Source organism: Mustela nigripes, chromosome 8 (genome assembly GCF_022355385.1).
Source record: "Mustela nigripes isolate SB6536 chromosome 8, MUSNIG.SB6536, whole genome shotgun sequence".
Taxonomy (NCBI): Eukaryota; Metazoa; Chordata; class Mammalia; order Carnivora; family Mustelidae; genus Mustela; species Mustela nigripes.
The window spans coordinates 66,907,478-66,926,253 of NC_081564.1; the positions used below are offsets into that span (position 1 = coordinate 66,907,478).

Sequence of the window (18,776 nt, forward strand, 5' to 3'; positions counted from 1 at the left end):
CTTAACCCACTGAGCCACCCAGGCGCCCCAAGAGTTTTAAATTTTGATGAAGTCTAAGAGTTGTCTGTTTTTATTTTGTTACCAAAGATTTACTCCCATATTTTCTTCTAAGGATTGTACAGTCTCTGCTCTTACATTTAATGGCTATGGTCCATTCTGAGTTAATTTTTGTGTATGGTGTGAGCACCTATCACATGCCAGACATTGTGCTGGACACGAGAAACCCAAGGGCGATGACATGCTGTTTTCACCTCTATGCCTTATTCAAGAAGCATAACCCCAGACTGTTTTCCCACTTCAATCTCTCCTTTCAAAATACTACTTGGCTCAAAATGCAACTCCTTGCCATGAACACTGGGACAATTCCTTCCCTACTTCCCCCAAACTGTTCTCTCCCTTTTCCGAAAACCCCCAAGTCTGGTTACAGACCTCTTACAAAATTTGTCATACAGAACTGTATGTAGCCACTGAGAATCCCTGTGTATAGGTGCTAGGCCCTCTTTGTTTTTATCTCTAACACCATGCTAAAGTTATCCCCAAACAGAAGTTTTAGCAACATCCTGATTAATGCCCCCATCACTGGAATAAAGGCCCAAAAGTGATTCCTTCAAAAGTAACAACATCTAAAAGGAACGGTTTTAACAAAGGCAAATTTCATCGATTCCAACTCCTTGGATATGACAGCTCATTCCAGATAGCCATTCCCATGTTCTAGCAATGTTCAATGTTAAATGATAGAGGCTGTCTATTCCAGCCTCTATACCCCACAGGAACATCTCCAAGTGATAGTCTCACCCAGAACCAACACTGAAATACAAGAAGTATTATGTAGTACGTATGCGCATTTATGACTGTGTATGTAAAAGAAGTGTTTTAACACTAGCTCAGTAAAGGCACACACGTGTAAAACAAACAGCTGAAGATATTTTTCAAGATTACCTATCCATCAACTGTTTCAGTCAAATGAATTTAAGATTAAAGAGTACACCCTAACAAGGAGTCTTAAAAATATAACTGCCTAAAATACAAGGGAGGAAAACTGGAAAATCCCTGAATTCAAGTTTTCTTGTTATGTGCAATGAGTTCAGAATATCTTGTAATATATTTCTGAAGAAATAAATGTCTAAAAGCAAATATAAATGAGATAAAAGACTCTGAATAAGAGTTATTGGTTCAGGGTGGCTCAGTCAGTTAAGCATTTGACTCTTGACTTCAGCTCACGTCATGATCTCAGTGTTATGGGATCAAGCCCTGTGCTGGGCTCTGCAGTCAGCGGGGTGTCTGCATGGGATTCTCTCTCTTCCGCCGTCTCTCCACCACCATTTGCTTGAAGCCTGTGCATGAGCTCCCTCTTTCTCCAAAATAAATAAATAAATAAACCTTAAGAGTTATTGGTTCAAAAGGTTAGGTCAAATGGCATACTCCAGGGTTAGCAATATTTTAGGATTCCATGCCGAGGATAAGCCATCAAGACTTGATCAAAACAAATTTCAAACACATGGTGCTTGCTCTTTAGGAAGTTAGAATTTAAGATAGCGAAGTATTAGATCAAGTAGAGGTCGAACAACCTGTTTTATGTATACTGAACTAAAGGAAAGAATACTACAACTACCCTTTGAACAAGAAAGCAGCAATTTAAATATTTTTTTAAAGCCATCGCTATACTCACTGTGGGGCTCAAACCCATGACCTTGAGATCAAGTCACATGCTCCACCAACTGAGCTGGCCAGGTGCCCCAGAAAAGAAGCAGTTCTGACATAAAGATCATGCACAAATTAATGAGAAAATATAGAATTCAGTTTAAAAATTACACATGTCCCCTGCATGTGAGAAACTATCTTTTTTGACTAGGGAAACAACCAAACCACTCAAATTTAATGTCTTACAGATATAATTTAGATCTGAAACTCTGCAGTTTCGGATGCCTGAAAGAGTAGTGGAGGTGTGGACATGGAGCTTCATCCTCATCAATTAATTGGTTAATATTTAGCCTGCTTTTTTCAGCCCAAGACAGAACAGACTCATGCCTTCAAAGTATACTCAATCCTACCGAGAGAGAAGAATATCACAGACAAAAAACAAGCATAGGATATGAAGCAGCATATATTTACTTGTTCCTTCTGCATGTGTGTGCATGGATGTTTGTGCACGTCTGTGTGAGTGTGCTTGTGTGTCTGTGTGTGTAACAGATCATATATTCCACTGGTTCTGAGGTATTTTGGTCTCAAGACTCTTTTATATTCTTGGAAATCTCTGATGCTCTCAAAAAAACAATTTTTATGTCGATAATATGTATTGGTATTTATATTATGAATTAAAACTAAGAACAATTTAAAGCACGAGAATACACAAGAACATGTTCTGTGAGCTGCCAATGAAACGATCACTCACCATGAAGCCTCTGGACAACTCTACTGTTCAGTCACAGGTAAAGGAAAGTAAAAATGAGAACTTAGAGAACCACTGGAATGTGTGTGTGGACACATACACACAGACACATATACAGAAGTTAGTAACATGGGTGCCTGGGTGGCTCAGTGGTTAAGCTGCTGCCTTCGGCTCAGGTCATGATCCCAGGGTCCAGGGATCGAGTCCCGCATCGGGCTCTCTGCTCAGCGGGGAGCCTGCTTCCCTCTCTCTCTCTGCCTGCCTCTCTGTCTACTGTGAACTCTCTCTGTCAAATAAATAAATAAAATCTTAAAAAAAAAAAAAAGAAGTTAGTAATGTTATACTTGCTTAGCATTCAATGATAAACTCTTAGCTGCTATTTACATTCTAGCTGATTTTTCTGATTCTGTCTCCATCTTTTTGGTTGCATCTTTTTAGCTTATGTCCTTGCAATTACTGTTTAAAATTAGATGGCAGAGTCAGTCCTTTAGAAAGGTTCCCAGGTTGGTTGATGATCAAAGGACAATATAAGGGGCACCTGGGTGGCTCAGTGGGTTAAAACCTCTGCCTTCAGCTCAGGTCATGATCTCAGTGTCCTGGGATTGAGCCCTGCATCGGGCTCTCTGCTTGGCAAGGAGCCTGCTTCCTCCTCCCTCTCTCTGCCTGCCTCTCTGCCTACTTATGATATCTCTCTGTCAAATAAATAAGTAAAATCTTTAAAAAAAAAAAAAAAGGACATTATAATTTGGTTCCTTATGGTTCTACCTAGAATAAGACTTAGATTCCTCTTATCCTAAATACTTGCCAAGATGATTGTCAGAAATTAGGGGAAAAAAGCTTAGAGGACACTGTAACAATATTCGTAATTTAAAAACCACAGGTATAGGTTTAAAACACAATTACAGCTCATTTATTATTTTTGTTTTACTTTATATATTCAGGTCTGTCGTACATGACTCAAGTGGCTTAAAAAAAAAAAAAAATATGTGGAAAGATTCTCCTTTAGCAATTCTCCCCTGCTCTAGTCACTGAATTCACTTTTAGGAAACCCTAAAGACAGCAAAGTGCAGTCACGTGGCTGGATGGACTGCCCGTGCTTTCCCAGACGTCTTTACTGCCCCCGGAGAGAGGCTGCAGAAACAGCTCTCCCTCTCTGTGCTCAGCATTCTCTCTCCCAAAGAGGACTTGAGTGCAGTTTTTGTTTTATTTCCCCTTCAGCAGCCAGTCCCCTCATTATCTAGAACTTGGTGGAAGGCTTCAGGTCTCCCCTGAGCAGTCCCACCAAACAAGGCCGTACTGAAGGATGAACACTCATGCTTTTTTAACTTGCTATTTGTTTTCTCTGTTGTTACTCAACGGACTTGTGAATTACACAGTACAATGAGGATAAGTGTTTTCTTAATAAACTCAGAAAGCTCCAGGCAGACTGAGAGTACTCTGTGTATTACAGTGAGAAGAACACATGATTATTTTTGAGCACTTATTCAAACCCATCTGATCCCAGTGGGAAAGGACAGTCACGGCTTGGATAGAAGTGACCTCTTATGCTGTCAGGGACCCACTGCAGCATTTCGACCCTTTCCTTTCCATCTTTTACAAATATGTGGTCTACAGCATGAGTCCAGAACACAGAGTTTTATGTGGCTGTTGGCAGAGACGTTTAATTACGATTTCCAGGGAGGGGAAAAAAGGGAGAAACATTTTGTTTTCCCAGTTAATGACCAATTTCAAAGAGAATGACAGTGGGAACATGGCTTCAAATACACAGATCACTTACAGTGTTTTGCACTGTGGGAATGACAAGGGAACACGCTCAGTCATGATTAAAGAAAACACACAGCAGCACTGACTTCTCTCGTCCCCACATGGCTAAGTGGCAGGAAGGACCCCGCCGCCATCACCACTAACGAATCAGGGCGACCCACCCTCTGCAATGAACTCTGAGGAAAGGCGGCAAAATTCGAGTTCATTAGCCCATCTGGAGTCTGTTGCGATTCGTAAAGTCTCTCACACACAAATGTTAAAATAAGGACTGTCCAGATTCTACGTAGAATTTTCTGTGTATTTCTATGAACCAGATACTTTAAAAAATTCATTTTTACCTAGTGAAAATGTAATGCAAGAACAAATCAGCAACTTAAAAACTATCAGGTTCAATAGTAGAACTGGTGTGTCTGTTAGGGGCTTAACCTGTCCTTTCATTGCATAATCACTTTCATGACTGGCGGATACCATTAAATATGATCCATTTTCTCAAAGACATAGTGATTTTCTGGTCTCCCATTACAGGAGAATGCTGCTAGCACACCCTCAACACTAAATACATTCAACACATTTTTGTGGAAGAAATGACACAGGAGTGCTATGTAAGCACATGATAATTATATAAAAATAACAAAACATTCCTAGAGGAATTGAAGGGGTTTTTTTTCTTTTCATTTTTGGAGAGGGAAGGGTAGAGGGAGAGAGAATTTTAAGCAGGCTCCACCCACAGCACGGAGCCTGATGCACGGCTCGATTTCACAACACCGAGATCATGATCTGACCTGAAATCAAGAGTTGGATGCTTAACGGACTGAGCCACCCAGGCATCCCTGAATTCAAGTTCTTAATAAACGCAATCCCCACAGCCACTCAGAGGCCCCAACTGAGGTTTTCAAGGAATGATTAGGAAGAAATATTTTTCTTATAACAAGTTCCGGCTCGGATATTATGCTAATTTTTGGAAAAAGTTGAGAATATTCAGTTAGCAGGAAAATAATCAAAGATACTTTTTTTTTTTTTTTTGGTAAAAGAGAAGTCCTTTGGAATTACACACTTAATACCTTCATGGGAATGACAGGTCATCACATCACACGCATACACGAAAATAAATAAAAGGGAAGAAAAACAGCACGAGTTGGGCTGCGGCTGCACCCAGCCATCTCTGTTTATCAGCGACCGCTATCGGGACTGGAGGCCGTTCCCACAGTCTCGTATCAGCACAGCCATTTAGAAATGAAACAAACCACAGGAAACAGAACAAGTAGCCGGCTGTCTGGAATGCATCACCACTTCAAACTCCGAACTTAAAAATTCTCTCATGAAGTACTTAAGTATCAACCCACTGAGAGTTGTTGTCCTTGTTAGAACTCGATGGACTACTTCTGTGGTCTGTGACAAGATAATTTTTAGCATCCTCATCTGAGCCATGTTCCAAAATGTAAGGAAGGTCACGGACAGTGGCACTGCCTGAAGGGACTCCTAATATTCTCCTTCCTGTTATTCTAGACCACTCATGCCTGTGCCGCTCCCATTCCACTCTGCTGTCATTCTCTGAGGTGAGGTGGGAATAAGTTCTTTATCTGTCAAGTGGATGAAACCATGGCAACACACGAGTGCTGTCCCTGCTGACCGTGGCTCACAGGACCAGTGTGGCGCACTGAGCTGAGCGGAGCCACTGAAGAGTGTCTCTCCCTGGAACGGAGAACTGGGGCTTCAAGACTGGTCAGGTGGCTAACGATATGACACTCCCAGGGCGAGAGGAAGGCTGGAGTGGCTATTTTAGGTCCAAGTCAACACATAGGGAAATCTGGCCAATCGAGAATAATAGCTCAAGAGAAAAGCGGAAGCAAAGGAACCAGAGCCTAGAAACTGAAGAGCCTCAAAAAGACAGGATGTTATTGAATCCAAAAGCTTCTCAAGTTCAGGTTCTGGTTCTCTGTGAAATCCAGCCCCTGTACCCCCGCCCCTCGAGTTCAGTGACAAACCTCTGCATGTTTTCTGTGAAACCGCTCCTTTTGCTTCCATGGAACTAGTTTGAGTGGGTTTCTTGCCTGAGGTAACAAGGGTCCTAATTATTAACAGTCACTGGCTTAGGGTTGACTTTCTTTAACCACTTGTTAATAATCACTTAAAAGTTTTCCCATTGATGTGAGACAGCACTCCTTTATCTGCATATTAGAGGCACCAAGATCATAGTCAGACCTTGAGAACAGAGATCGTTACTTATGAGCCTTACAATGAAAGGAAAGCTTGTTACTGACAATGTAAGGTTAACTACTTACGTAATCTGGTAGAGGAACATCGTTGGCACTCAGTGACCCTCTCAAGGACTGTGTGGCTTGTTCCAGAACTTTGTTGTGTTTTTTAGACAGCAAGGAAAACAAACTGAAAGAAACAAAAAACAAAAAAAGAGAGAAATAAGTGTCTCCTTTTCTGGGTTTTATACGGTATTATAGTTCTGCAGAATGTCATATTCTAAAATACACATGTATGATTTTTTTTTCTTCATACCTGTGTTAACAGCAGGATCAATGATACCATCGATATAACAAAAAAATAAAGTGAGGAGAATGTTTAAATTACAGGGATTCAAAAGAATAAAAAAAAAAGTTTGACAGCTTAAAATACTACTGCAAACATAGGAGAATTTTCCAGTATCGAGGAAAGAATAGTGGACAGAGATTCAGACAGACTAAGGGGCACTGGGCTTCCTGAGTCACTCTGAGAGCAAGCTATGACGAGCCCCTTAGACGTGTACCTCAATTTCCTCATCCTTCAAAGAAGCGTATTGGATTAAATTATTTCTCTAGGATAAGAGAGTCAATCACTTTCTATCACCGCTTTATCTTTAAGATTTCCACTTCTGGTCATGATGGACTAACTGGCCCCAAATTAACCTTCCTGCTATTAATACCTTAAAAAATGGACAAAAGATATGAAATGACTTTTCAGCTGGTGTACAACATCTGCAGTGCAGGACTGGGATCCCTAGAAGAGAGTAACTGCCTAAAGAACGTTCCAGACTGGGACCCAGGGAGTGCACAGCAGCAGCATCGCGAGCTGAAAAGCCAGAGGGGTCAGGGCTCGGCGCTGTGTGGCAGGTGGAATCTGTAGGCAGATTATTCGACTGGGGAGAACTCCAAGAGGGAGGTCCAGAAACCTGCTCAAGAGTCTTCTCCACCTGAGGTTCAGTTTTGTTTTACCTTCCGAGGTTAAAAGTAAACCTTACACTTTCTGCTCACACCCACTGCCATGATGCACAGGTAGCTACTATGTACCAGCACTTTATTGTCTGTGATCCCAGAATTGTTAAAGATGGCAAGGCTATACACACACATGCATCTTTTTTATTTCACCCAATGTGTACTGTTCCGTACTTCACACTTTTTTCATTGAACAATATAGTCCTTGATCCATTCAGTAAATGTTGAGGGCCAGGAATGGACATATAAGCATATGGATATACTATAGTTTATTTATCTTTAGCCCATTATTAATCAATCATTGCAACGTTTCCAGTTTTTTTTTTTTAAAACAGCACTGTGATGAACACCCTTGTATATAATTTTTTAGCATATTGAAGTGAGACTATGTACAGGATAAATTCCTTGAAGTAAAATTGCCAAGTAAAAGCACAACAGAATAGGACAGTGAACTGCATTAGCCGTATACATTTCAAATATACAAATTATTTTGTAAATGATGAAAATAAAAGGCAAAAATTTGTTGGGGTTGTGTACAAAGCATATTGACATGGAAATGCATAAAGAAAAAAATTACTAAGGTTCTTTTAATTTGTTAGCAGCACATTTGAGGAAAAAAGGGAATTTCAGGAGCTTTTTTGAGGCCAAAGGAACTTTGATGGTCAGTTCTTGCACAGGGCGTGGCAAGTCTCAGAGGCATGAACTGATGCCCACATAAAAATGGAAAGCACTAAAAATGCTTGGAAGAAGTACGCTTCTTGGTATTAGTTAGAAGAAGGGGTGCAAGTGAAGACAGACAGCGGCCTTTGTTGAGTTTACAAAATACCAGCAACCTGGGGTTCTGTCTACGTCCCCACAGTGTCCCTTCAGAGGATAGCAAAGGTAATCCATGGTCTCTTCCATCAAAATTGAAGAGAATTCTTAAACAAGTTGTAGGAATCAAAGCAAAAAGGATCTGAAATTGTTTCCTCAGGAGAAGAAAGGCTAGTTTTGTTTATTTTCAAAGAGAATACTAACAATCCACTTTCCTTGTTAGAAGAAGACAAAACAAGGAAGTAAGACTCAGTTCTAACGTAAGCTCTTTCATTTGGGTATAACAGAAAATCTGACTGGTGAGGGCCGAAAATGTTGACTGGTCCACCTCAAGGAGCTGTAGCTACTGCTCCCAGCTGTTCCTAAGAAAGCTGGTGTGGGAACAGCTGATTTGAGGCCACTTCAAGTTTCCTATCACGAATGAGAAACAGCATTCACACTTGACTTCAAGCTGTTATTCTCCTACAACTTAAGAGGCTTTTCCCTCAGGTCTTAAATCTAAAGAGCTTTCACTATATATATATATATATATATATATATATTTTTTTTTTTTTTTAACATTCTAATTCTGGCTCGCATTTAACTTTTTTTTTTTTTTTTAAGATTTTATTTAGTTATTTGTCAGAGAGAGAGCACAAGCAGGCAGAGGGGCAGGCAGAGACAGAGGGAGAAGCAGGCTCCCGGCTGAGCAAGGAGCCCTATGCAGGACTTGATTCCAGGAACCTGAGATCATGGCCTGAGCCGAAGGCAGCGGCTTGACCCACTGAGCCACCCAGGCATCCCCGCATTTAACTTTTTAAGGCAAAAGGACCTAAATGTATATGAGATGTGGCTTGTAAATTGCTGGGAAAAGTAACTTCTGGTGAAAACTTTGCAATCAAACTACGAGCCCCCTTAGCTTACTGCCAGTTAGAGCGAATGGTAGAGATGTATGGTGTTTGCGTGTAAAGGGGTAATTCTGAGCAAAACTGGCTTTCAAGTGTACTATCCACTCAGGATATCGCTGCCAGAGTCCTTGTTTTTTAATCTTAGAAAAAGACTAGATTTTTCTTTTATACAAGTATGTTCACTACAAATTGGTTTAGCAATGAAAAACTGAAAATCAGAACGCTGATGAACAGCATGGGTTAATACTGCGGGCGAGTCCTGTAAGGAAACCTACAGAGCAATGGAAAGTTATCCGAGGCTCTGTGCCACAATAAGGATAAAACTCCAAAACAAGGGTATTTTACATGCAAGGATTCTAGTGGAAGAATGCCGCCAAAGTAGTATTATTTACATAGTGTATTAAAAATGCAAAAATGATATTACCGATCCTCTACAGATAAAACATGAAATAATAAACCATATGGAAATGATAAATACTATATTTAAGACAGCCATTCTTCACTGAGAAAGGGAAGGAAATGAGATCAGAGAGGAAAAAAATAAGGGATTTAGCTCTCTCTCTGAATCTTTCTCTCATTCTCTCTCTAAAATGTTGTTTTTGTTATGCTGGGTATACACATAGGGGATTGCTGTATTACTCTATCTCTTTGATATATGCCTGAAATATTATATACATTTTTAAAAAGTGGAATAAAAAGAATACACTAACCTGAAGAAAACAGAGCCCCTGCGAACAGCCAGCATTTCAGAACGGAGCACGAGGATAGACTCTGCATGGTTAGTCCTACATGAGATACGCTCAGAAAACCACCAGCTGCTTTTGGAAAGGGCTGCCGTTCGGGGCTCACAGGCAGCAGCAGGAGACGAGGCCCAAACAGAGATGGTTTAGGACGGACTGTGAAGGACCCATTAGGGCACACTGCAAGCCCTGGACTTGACTCAACATGGAGAAGCAGCTAAAGGAACATTAGTCTTACAAAATGACAAAAGCCCAAGGAGCTGAAATCTAAGGTGGTAAGAAAAAGAAAAAGCCTGTAATTCCGAAATCGGAGGACATGGTGGGTTTCCAGAGTGCGCTGAGGGAACACAGAGGAAGGCTCGGTGCCTGTCCCAGGAAATCTTCCCAAGGGGCTTGCTGGTGGGGACACGTACGGGGCAGGGAGAGTATGGAACTCAGAAAGGGAAATGGTGTGCCCAGGGGCTCAGAGAGGCTCAAGCGAAGGAGTCCCATGGCTGAATGATGTGAGTCCACGGGGTGAGGGCGGCGAGAGAGAAAGCACAGCAAGACAGCGACGCACCTGTTACAAAAACCATGTTACGAGGTTTGCATCTCCACCCAAGTCACTGAGGCAGGCAGTAAGTCAAACATTTACCAAGAACCTATGATGTGTGGGGCAATGTGCAAAATGCCCGGCAGACAGTGACAAGCAAGGGCAGCGCGGTCTTTGTCCTGCCCTCCTGGAGGGGTGGCTGGTTGGGGAGGACAAACGTACACAGAAGGTTCTACTGTCTGAGCAGGGAGGGCCGGTGGGATGCAGATGAGGCTGCCCAGCTGCCCCTGGAGACAGGAACAGGAAGGCACGGCTGGAGGGGACACCTGAGCTGGATCTGAAGGAACTGTCAGGAGTGAGCCGAGCCAGTGAGGCAAAGGTAGAGGTCATCTGTGCCGAGAAAGGAGCACAGGGAGGACAGAGATACTTGAGCACTGTCGGCGTAGGCAACAGGATGGCACATGCGTTCACCAAATGTTCCATGTGTGGCGGAGCACACCATCAATGCTGGGCCAGCAGTGGGGACAGTTTATGAGGTGTCTCTCATGTCTCGCTTAGATCTTGGACTTTATCCTGAAAGCCGAGGTTTTTGTTGTGGTGGTTGTTGTTTTTTTGTTTTGTTTTTTAAGATTTATTTATTTCTTTGAGAGAGAGAGCGGGAGGGGCAGAGGGAGACAATCTCCAGCAGACTCCCCGCTGAGTGCAGAGCCCATGAGATCATGACCTGAGCTGAAACCAAGAACCAGATGCTTGACTGAGCCACCCAGGTGCCCCTCGAAAGCCAGAGGTGTTTTATGACAGCAGGAGACACGAAAGCAAAGCTGCTGTGTCTGGTGTTCAGGCGGGGAGTGTGGGGCAAGAGATGGACAGAAAGCGATCAGTCCTTGTTCATGTGTGTCCTCGGTCTCTCCCCAGTGTGCTCTCATCCCATGGAGGTGATCCAGTTCCTGCCACAGAACCTCAGGGCTCTAGGAAGCCACATCTGAAAAATACAGGCCCAAGCAGTGAGGCACAAGCACATCACTGCTGCGTTTGTTTCAGAAAGATCCCTCCCCGCCTCAAGAAAAGGATGACAGGGAAACAACTGCTGAAGCAGAAAGATCCTTTAGGTAACGAACCTCATGGCTCAAAATAAGAGAGCAGGAGGTAACCGAGCTAAGGCAGTACGAGTCACTAGGAAGGCAGAGAGACAACAGAAACAGTGACAAAAGGGAGTCCCGGGTGACTCCAAAGTTCCCAACTGGGAAACAGCAGCTGGCTGAGAATGTGACCGAATGTGCGGGGAAGAGAAGAGCGTCAGAGAAGGCAAAGGGCCCAGGAAGCCCACGGCTGTGTCCCAGCAGCAGGAGCGACTAGGACACACATGCACGGCTCGCTGCTCATCAAACCATCAGGAGAGGCCAATGCTATCATTATCCATCCTGTGTTTGGTTTTTAGGGAGGATAATCAAAGCAGAGAGGAGTTAAGTACTTTGCTTAAGGCACAGGGCTACTAAGTGGTGAGGTCAGGAGTCAAGCTCAGGGGTAGGCCAAGTTCCAGAATCTGTGCTCTTAATGATTCTGCCACAAAAGCCAGAGATGCGCAGGAATATCCAGATGGTAAGAAATATCCAGCAGGCAGTTCAGAAATATGAAGCTGGTGCTCCGGGAGAGAGCAGAGAACTTGTGAGGGTTATGGGCATCAGCGGCCATCACACAAGTACACGTGACCACCCAAGGATACTGTGTCAAGTGAGAAAAAAAGAACAAGGTCAGGATTCCGGGAAACACCAAGACTAAAAAAGGGAAACAGCAGAGGGGCCTTAGAAAAATAGCAGTGGAAGAACAAAAAGTGGAAGACATTTTGGAAGCCGAGAGAATAGTCTCAAGGGGAGAGTGGTCATCCCTGTCAACAGGTAAAGAAGGATTAAAGAAAAAAAAAAAAAAAAGAAAGAAACAAAATCACTGGATTTGGCTCAAGGAAAGAAAACAATGATGACCTTACCAAAACCTTTCTTGGAGTGGAGGAGGAGGCTGAAGGGAACCCCCGTGGTTGAGAGAGAAGCCTGATGTGGGGAAGTGGGCAGTGGGGGGGCAAAGAGCTAGAGTAAGACCCTGAAGAGGAAGCAACACAGAAGTGTCACTTCCTAGGAGGTGGCAGGGGGGTTCCCTCCCAGAGAACTGCAGGCCTTCCCTACGACAGCCTTGCCCCCCTCACAACTTGTAGTCACCTTCCCTCATCATGGCGGTCCCCAGAGAGACAAGGAGCACCTCAACTCCACAGAAGAATGGGAAGTTAGGAAACTGAGGTACAGAGTTGACAGTGCATCTGAGGTTAAAGTTACACAGGGTAGTGAACTCAAAGTTCCTGACAAAGCCTAAAGAGCTATTTTTAAATGTCAAGATAGACAAAATATTATTAAAGTTAATAAGAGCAAAGCTGCAGACAGAAACCACATCTCCTTTAATGCCAAGCCTGAGACTTTCTCCGCTGCAGGCAGAAACTCCTTCTTCATGCAGGAAGCCTCCTTTCCCCTCCCTGCGCAGCTGAATGTACTCATCCCTCAAGGCCCAAGTGCTGCTGCCCATTCCATCCCGTCTGCGAAGGATCTGACTAACCTGGGCTCACCTTCCATGTGAACTACCCTAACTTCACGCCTCAACCAACACTTCCATATAGTCTCACACTGTGCTTACCTTGTTTTTGATCAGCTTTATAGAAATCATCAACATAGACTCCAATTATCCAATTTTAAGTATACAATTTGATGAGGTTTGAAAAACTGAAACATTCATGGGCCTCATCACCGTAACTGTGATGCAGAACGTTTCCATTCCCACGGGACGCTCCCTGTAGCCCTCTGCAGTCAATCCCCTGCTCCACCTCGGGCAACCGCCAACCACAGAGCTGTTCCCTGTCACTGCGGTTCTACCGTTTCTAGATTTCAGGTAAAAGGGATCATACCATGTGTACTCTTTTTGGGTCTGGTTTCTATCACTTTAGTGTTTCGCCCACGTTGTTTGGTGTATCTGGAATTCATTCCTTTTAACTGCCAAGTAGCTTTCCGTTGCATGAACAAACTTCAATTTGTTTACTTATTTATTAGTTGACGGACCCTTGGGTTGTCTCCCTTTCTGAGCCTTTAAGAATAAAGCTGCTATAAACATTCTTGCAAGTTTCTTTGTGAACAAATGTCTTCCATTTCTTTTGAATAAATATCACGATATTTGTTTAACCCTGTAAGAAGCGGCCCACCTGTCCTATATATTTGCTGGCACTTGCTAAGCCAGTCTTAGCGTTAACCCTTCCCGGGGGTGTGAAGATTTCGCTGTAGTTTTAGCTTGCGTTCCCCTAACCAACTTTCCTGGGCTCCTAGTTCTGTTTGCGGCAGTGCGTATTCAAACCTTGTGCCCATGTAAAACAATGGGCAGTTTCCTTCTTCTTCCTGAGTTTGTAAGAATTCTTTATAATATTCTAGATAAAAGTACTTTATCAGGTATTGTTTTGTAAATAATCTCCCCCAGACCGGCAGTGGGGTAGAGAGGTCTTTCTTTTCATTTTCTTATCGGTGCCCTTTGAAGCGCAAAATTTTAGAATCTGAGGGAGTCCAATTCATCAACTTTTAAAGAAAGATCTGTGTTTTTTGTGTCCTAAGAAACCTTTGCCTAACCCAAGATCCTAAAGATTTTCTCCCATGATTTGATGTATATGGTTTATAGTTTTAAGTCTCCTATGTAAGGTCTGTGCTCCATTTGGATGTAAAAGTCAAGGTTTATGTTCTCCCGCTGGTTTTTTGCATATGAATATTTCACTGTTCCAGTGCCATTAGTTGATAAGACTATTCCTTCCCCCTTAAATTACCTTGATGAGCTTGTCAAAACTTCACTGACCATATATGAATGGGTCTATTTCTGGACTCTATTTCATTCCACTGGTCTATAAATTTATTGCCTACCAATAATACCACACTGCCCTGATTGCATTAGTTATAATTTATAGTACATCTTGAAATCAGGTAGTGTGAGTTCTCCGTAAGTTTTCTTTGTCAAAACTGCTTTTGGGTATTCTAGGATTTTTGCATAGCCACATAAATTTTGGAATCAACTTGCCAATTTCTACCAAAGAACCTGGTGGGATTTTGATTAGGACTGTGTTAAATGTATAGATAAATTCTAGGATCTTAACAATACTGTCTCTGACCCATGAACATGGGATCACCTTATTTAAGTCTTTAATTTTTTAAAAAAATATTTTATTATTTGACAGAGACAGACACAGCGAGAAAGGGAATACAAGAAGGGGGAGTAGGAGAGGCTAAGCAGGAAGCCTGATACGGGGCTGGATCCCAGGACCCTGGGATCATGACCTGAGCCCAAGGCAGACGCTTAATGACTGAGCTACTCAGGTGCCCCTGAAGTCTTTAATTTTAAAAAAAATGTTTAATTAAAAAAATTTTATTACTGAAATACAGGTGACACACTGATATATTAATTTCAGGTGCGCAACATAGGGATTTGACTGGTCTTTTAAAATTTCTTTCAGCAATGTTTTAATTTTCAGTATACCCATTTTGCATGTATTTTAGTTATGGTTTTTCCCAAGTTCTTTCATATTTTTATGCTACCATAAACAGTATTGCTTTAAATTTTGATTTCTGATTGCCACATAAATATCAGAATACAATTACTGTTATATACTGACCTCTGTATCCTTTGACCTTGCTAAACTTATCTCTTTCAATTTTTTTGCAGATTAGGATTTTTTTTTTAACATATGACCATGTTTTATGTGAATAAAGCCAGCTTTAAGTGTTCTTTTCCGATCTGAATTTCCAAAATTTCTTTTTCTGTCACTGTACTGCCTAAGACTTTTAGTATAATGTTAAATAAATGTGAGAGTGGATATCCTTGCCATTTTCTTGACCCTAGGAAAGAATATATTCAGGACTTTAGCTATAAATTGTCCACAGATGCCCTTTATCATGTTGAGGGTTGAGGAAATCCCCTCTATTCCTTGTTAACTGATTTAAAAAAAAAATCAGGAATAGATGCTGATATTTTAAAAGTTTTTTATTATTATTTTATTATTATTATTATTATTATTATTTTAAAGCTCTTTCTGTACCTACTAAGATGGTCATATGGTTTTTTTCTTAAGTCTTTTAAATATAGTGTATTGGCTGATTGATCACGGAATGTTGAGGCAACTTCACCTTCCTAGGATGGATCCCACTAGTTATCCTTTTCTATTCCGAGGAGAAATAGTAAGAATGATGGTAGCTGTTACTTACTGAGAACATACTCTGACTCTATGCGGAGCACCTTACTTATCTTTCATAATTATTAACTAAATTAATATACAACAGGCTTAAGGGGGGTACTAATACTTTCATGACATTACACAAAGGAAACTAAGGCATTAGAGAGCTAAATTAACTTGCCAAGGATTATACTTCTCATGAAGGGAAGAGCTATAATTTACACCTTGGTAATCTGACTTTCAGTTCCACACTCATAACCGCCTTATTATCTCTCATCAGGAGATTTGTTTTACTGATTATGGTTGACGATTCTTTTCCTAACCTTCATGATTCACTCCTACTCCCCTCTTTTAAGAACAGAACTAACCACTCTCCTGAAAAAAAGTGACTTCATGACACAAGGCTGAGTCAGTTACAGTACCCCTGCCCTGGATCACAAAGATAGGTCACTGGACATATGCTCTAAGCTGCGCCAGATGGAAACTTTCCCTAAGATTTTTTCTACCTAGGAACAGTGACAAAGACTGCTTTCCCCTGGGTGAGAAGACTGCAGAGATGTGAATCTGGACGTGTCTATGGCCACGATTTAGCTTCATGGAGAAAACCCACACGCAAGGAGAGAGAATGAACTTATGCTGAAACAGTGAAAGGGAAAGACACAGAGAAGGAGGCAGAGGAACTACTCTGGGGGTGCTCACTCCTCCGTTCAGGTCTCTGGAACCTCACCTCTGGATCCCCTACATCTGCATTTCTTTTGTGAGCTATTCTCCACTGAGCATCTCTTAAGACAAACCTCCATCTTCACACATGCTGGGGTCTGATGTGGCTTACTCCTTCATCTGAACATATCTGTTCAAATGTCATCTCATCTGGTTTCTGACTCTTTAGACAAATACCCAATTTTTTATGGCCACGACATTACCGCCCCCCCCCCATATTTTACTGCATTAGAAAAACAAACATTTTCTCTCACTGAGCTAGAAATACAATCAACTTACACATCTAGTTTTCCTGGAGTAATCCTCCAGTATTTTTCATGTGTGTTCAAAACTAGTTGACAGCAAAGCTGAGAGGGGCTGCTGCCAGACCGGATTTGGGGTATAAGAGGAGAAGAGTCAAGGATATCATAAAAGTTTTTACCCTAAGCAAATGGAATGATGAGCACATCATTTACTGAAAAAGGAAAAACTTTATAGGGAATAGGTTCTAAGGAGATCACCAAAGGTTCCCTCTTGGATATGGTAAGTGTGAGATGCCTATTTGTTACCCAGGTGGGAGCTTCAGGTAGACATTCTGGCTCAGGAAAGGGATTCTAGTTTAAGATATGCATTTGGGAACTGAAACATGAAACGGGAATTTAAACCCATTGCAACAGAAAACTATTACAATGGGTTTAAACTATCAATAGTTGAGAAAACTCAGTACTGAATACAGAGAGAAAAAAGAGAGACCAAGAAAGGCTCAAAACCAAGCTAGCAGTGAAGGAAGACTAGATGCTACGTATTTATACTCTGGAACTCAGGCAAAGTTCAGGTAAATAGAAGTACCAGGTATTAAAAAGTGTGGTACAGATGAGGCCAGAGACAGTAAGAGAGACTGAAAATCTGTATTTAAAAAGTCAGACTTTCAGTTCCCCTCTCCTCCTCTGCTCAGCCCAATGAATGCCTTCCTTTTTGCTGCCAGAAAAAGAGAAGTGCTCACCCTTGAAAGGATGAAGCAGAAAGTGGGTTCCGACATATAAGGCACAACTAAGGAAGAGTGTGCTGTCCCAAAAGAGGGTGACTACGTAAGAGTCTAGAGATCAAACACCGAAACCTCTGCCTTCAGCAACAACCACCATTGCCCCGGCTACGTTTGTACATTCAGGGGAAAAATCAAGGATTATTCTCAGGAGAAACTGAGAAGTATAATAAAAATACTCCACAGATACAGACACGGGGGGAGGGGCTGGTCCTCAAGAAACCCAGCCCAGCTGGAACAGTGTTAAGGAAGCCACCAGGCAACAAAGTCCAAACCGAGCACACAGAACTTCTGGTCACTTCTTGAGTGCCTCACTTTTAGATATGAACTCGCCGAAGATCACCAGAGACAGCCACGAAAATGACAAGGAAGAAAGAAAAAAGGAACCCAGATGAAACCGAGATAATGCAGGGAGAAGCTGAGAACTCCCCAAATGTTACCATTACTAAACTAAAGGAGGGAAGTCAACACATCAGCTGTGAAACGAGGAGGAGGTGGTGTCAAAAGGAGTGTCAGACAACAAAAAAGAACTCTTGGAAAGTGTAAGTACCATAGCAGAAATGAAAACTTCAACGAAAGACCTGGAAAACAAATCTGAACTTTCCCAGAAAGTGGGGCAGAAAAGACAAAGAGATGGCAAGCAACAGAAAAATGACCAAGAAATGGTCCACAAAATTTAGCAGAGGATATTTTAAGACCACAAAGAATATGGAAGAAGGAAAAAGTGGACATTATTAAAGAATTATTTCAAGGAAACTTTTCAAAGCTGGAATATATGCCTTTCCCAAAAGAGCCCACCAAGAATCCAGAAAATAGGTTAAAAAAAAAAAAAAAGAAGAAGAAAAAAAGAAATCGCGCCCCCCCACCCCCACATGATAGCATATGACCGGAATTTTAAAACACTGAAGACAAAAGAAGGTCCTAGAAACCAAGAGAGAGAAAGAAGAGGGAGGGCCATACACAAGCTGTCAAGAATTGCTATGGCATTAGACATCTTGAAGGCTACAGAATAGTGAGTAGCGCCTTTCAAACGCAGAATGAAAATGACTCAAAGGGAGAATTTCAATACATTTTTTTTTAAAGATTTTATTTATTTATTTGACAGACAGAGATCACAAGTAGGCAGAGAGGCAGGCAGAGAGAAAGAGAGAGGAGGAAGCAGGCTCCCCGCCGAGCAGAGAGCCCAATGCGGGACTCGGTCCCAGGACCCTGAGATCATGACCTGAGCCAAAGGCAGAGGCTCAACCCACTGAGCCACCCAGGTGCCCCCCTGATACATTTTTATTCTAAAGGTTAAAATAAAGATATTTTCAGACAAATTTTCTAAGAAAGTAAATAGCATATACTATATGGACCTTCGGTGAATAGTATCTCGTTACAACAATATAAGCACCAGCCACTGATCTAACCGGAAAGTACGTTAGTATCTCGTTACAACAATATAAGCACCAGCCACTGATCTAACCGG

At 41.9% G+C, this 18,776-nt stretch overlaps 1 protein-coding gene across 2 annotated transcripts in view; it reads right to left on the reverse strand.

Annotated features, from left to right (window-relative positions):
- The window catches only part of DYM (dymeclin), a 335,066-nt gene that overhangs the window by 100,955 nt on the left and 215,335 nt on the right, over positions 1-18,776 (reverse strand). For both annotated transcript variants that reach the window (XM_059409625.1, XM_059409626.1), the window contains one exon: positions 6,436-6,538. In XM_059409625.1, the coding sequence (XP_059265608.1) occupies positions 6,436-6,538 (103 nt within the window). The remainder of the gene's footprint in view (positions 1-6,435; positions 6,539-18,776) is intronic.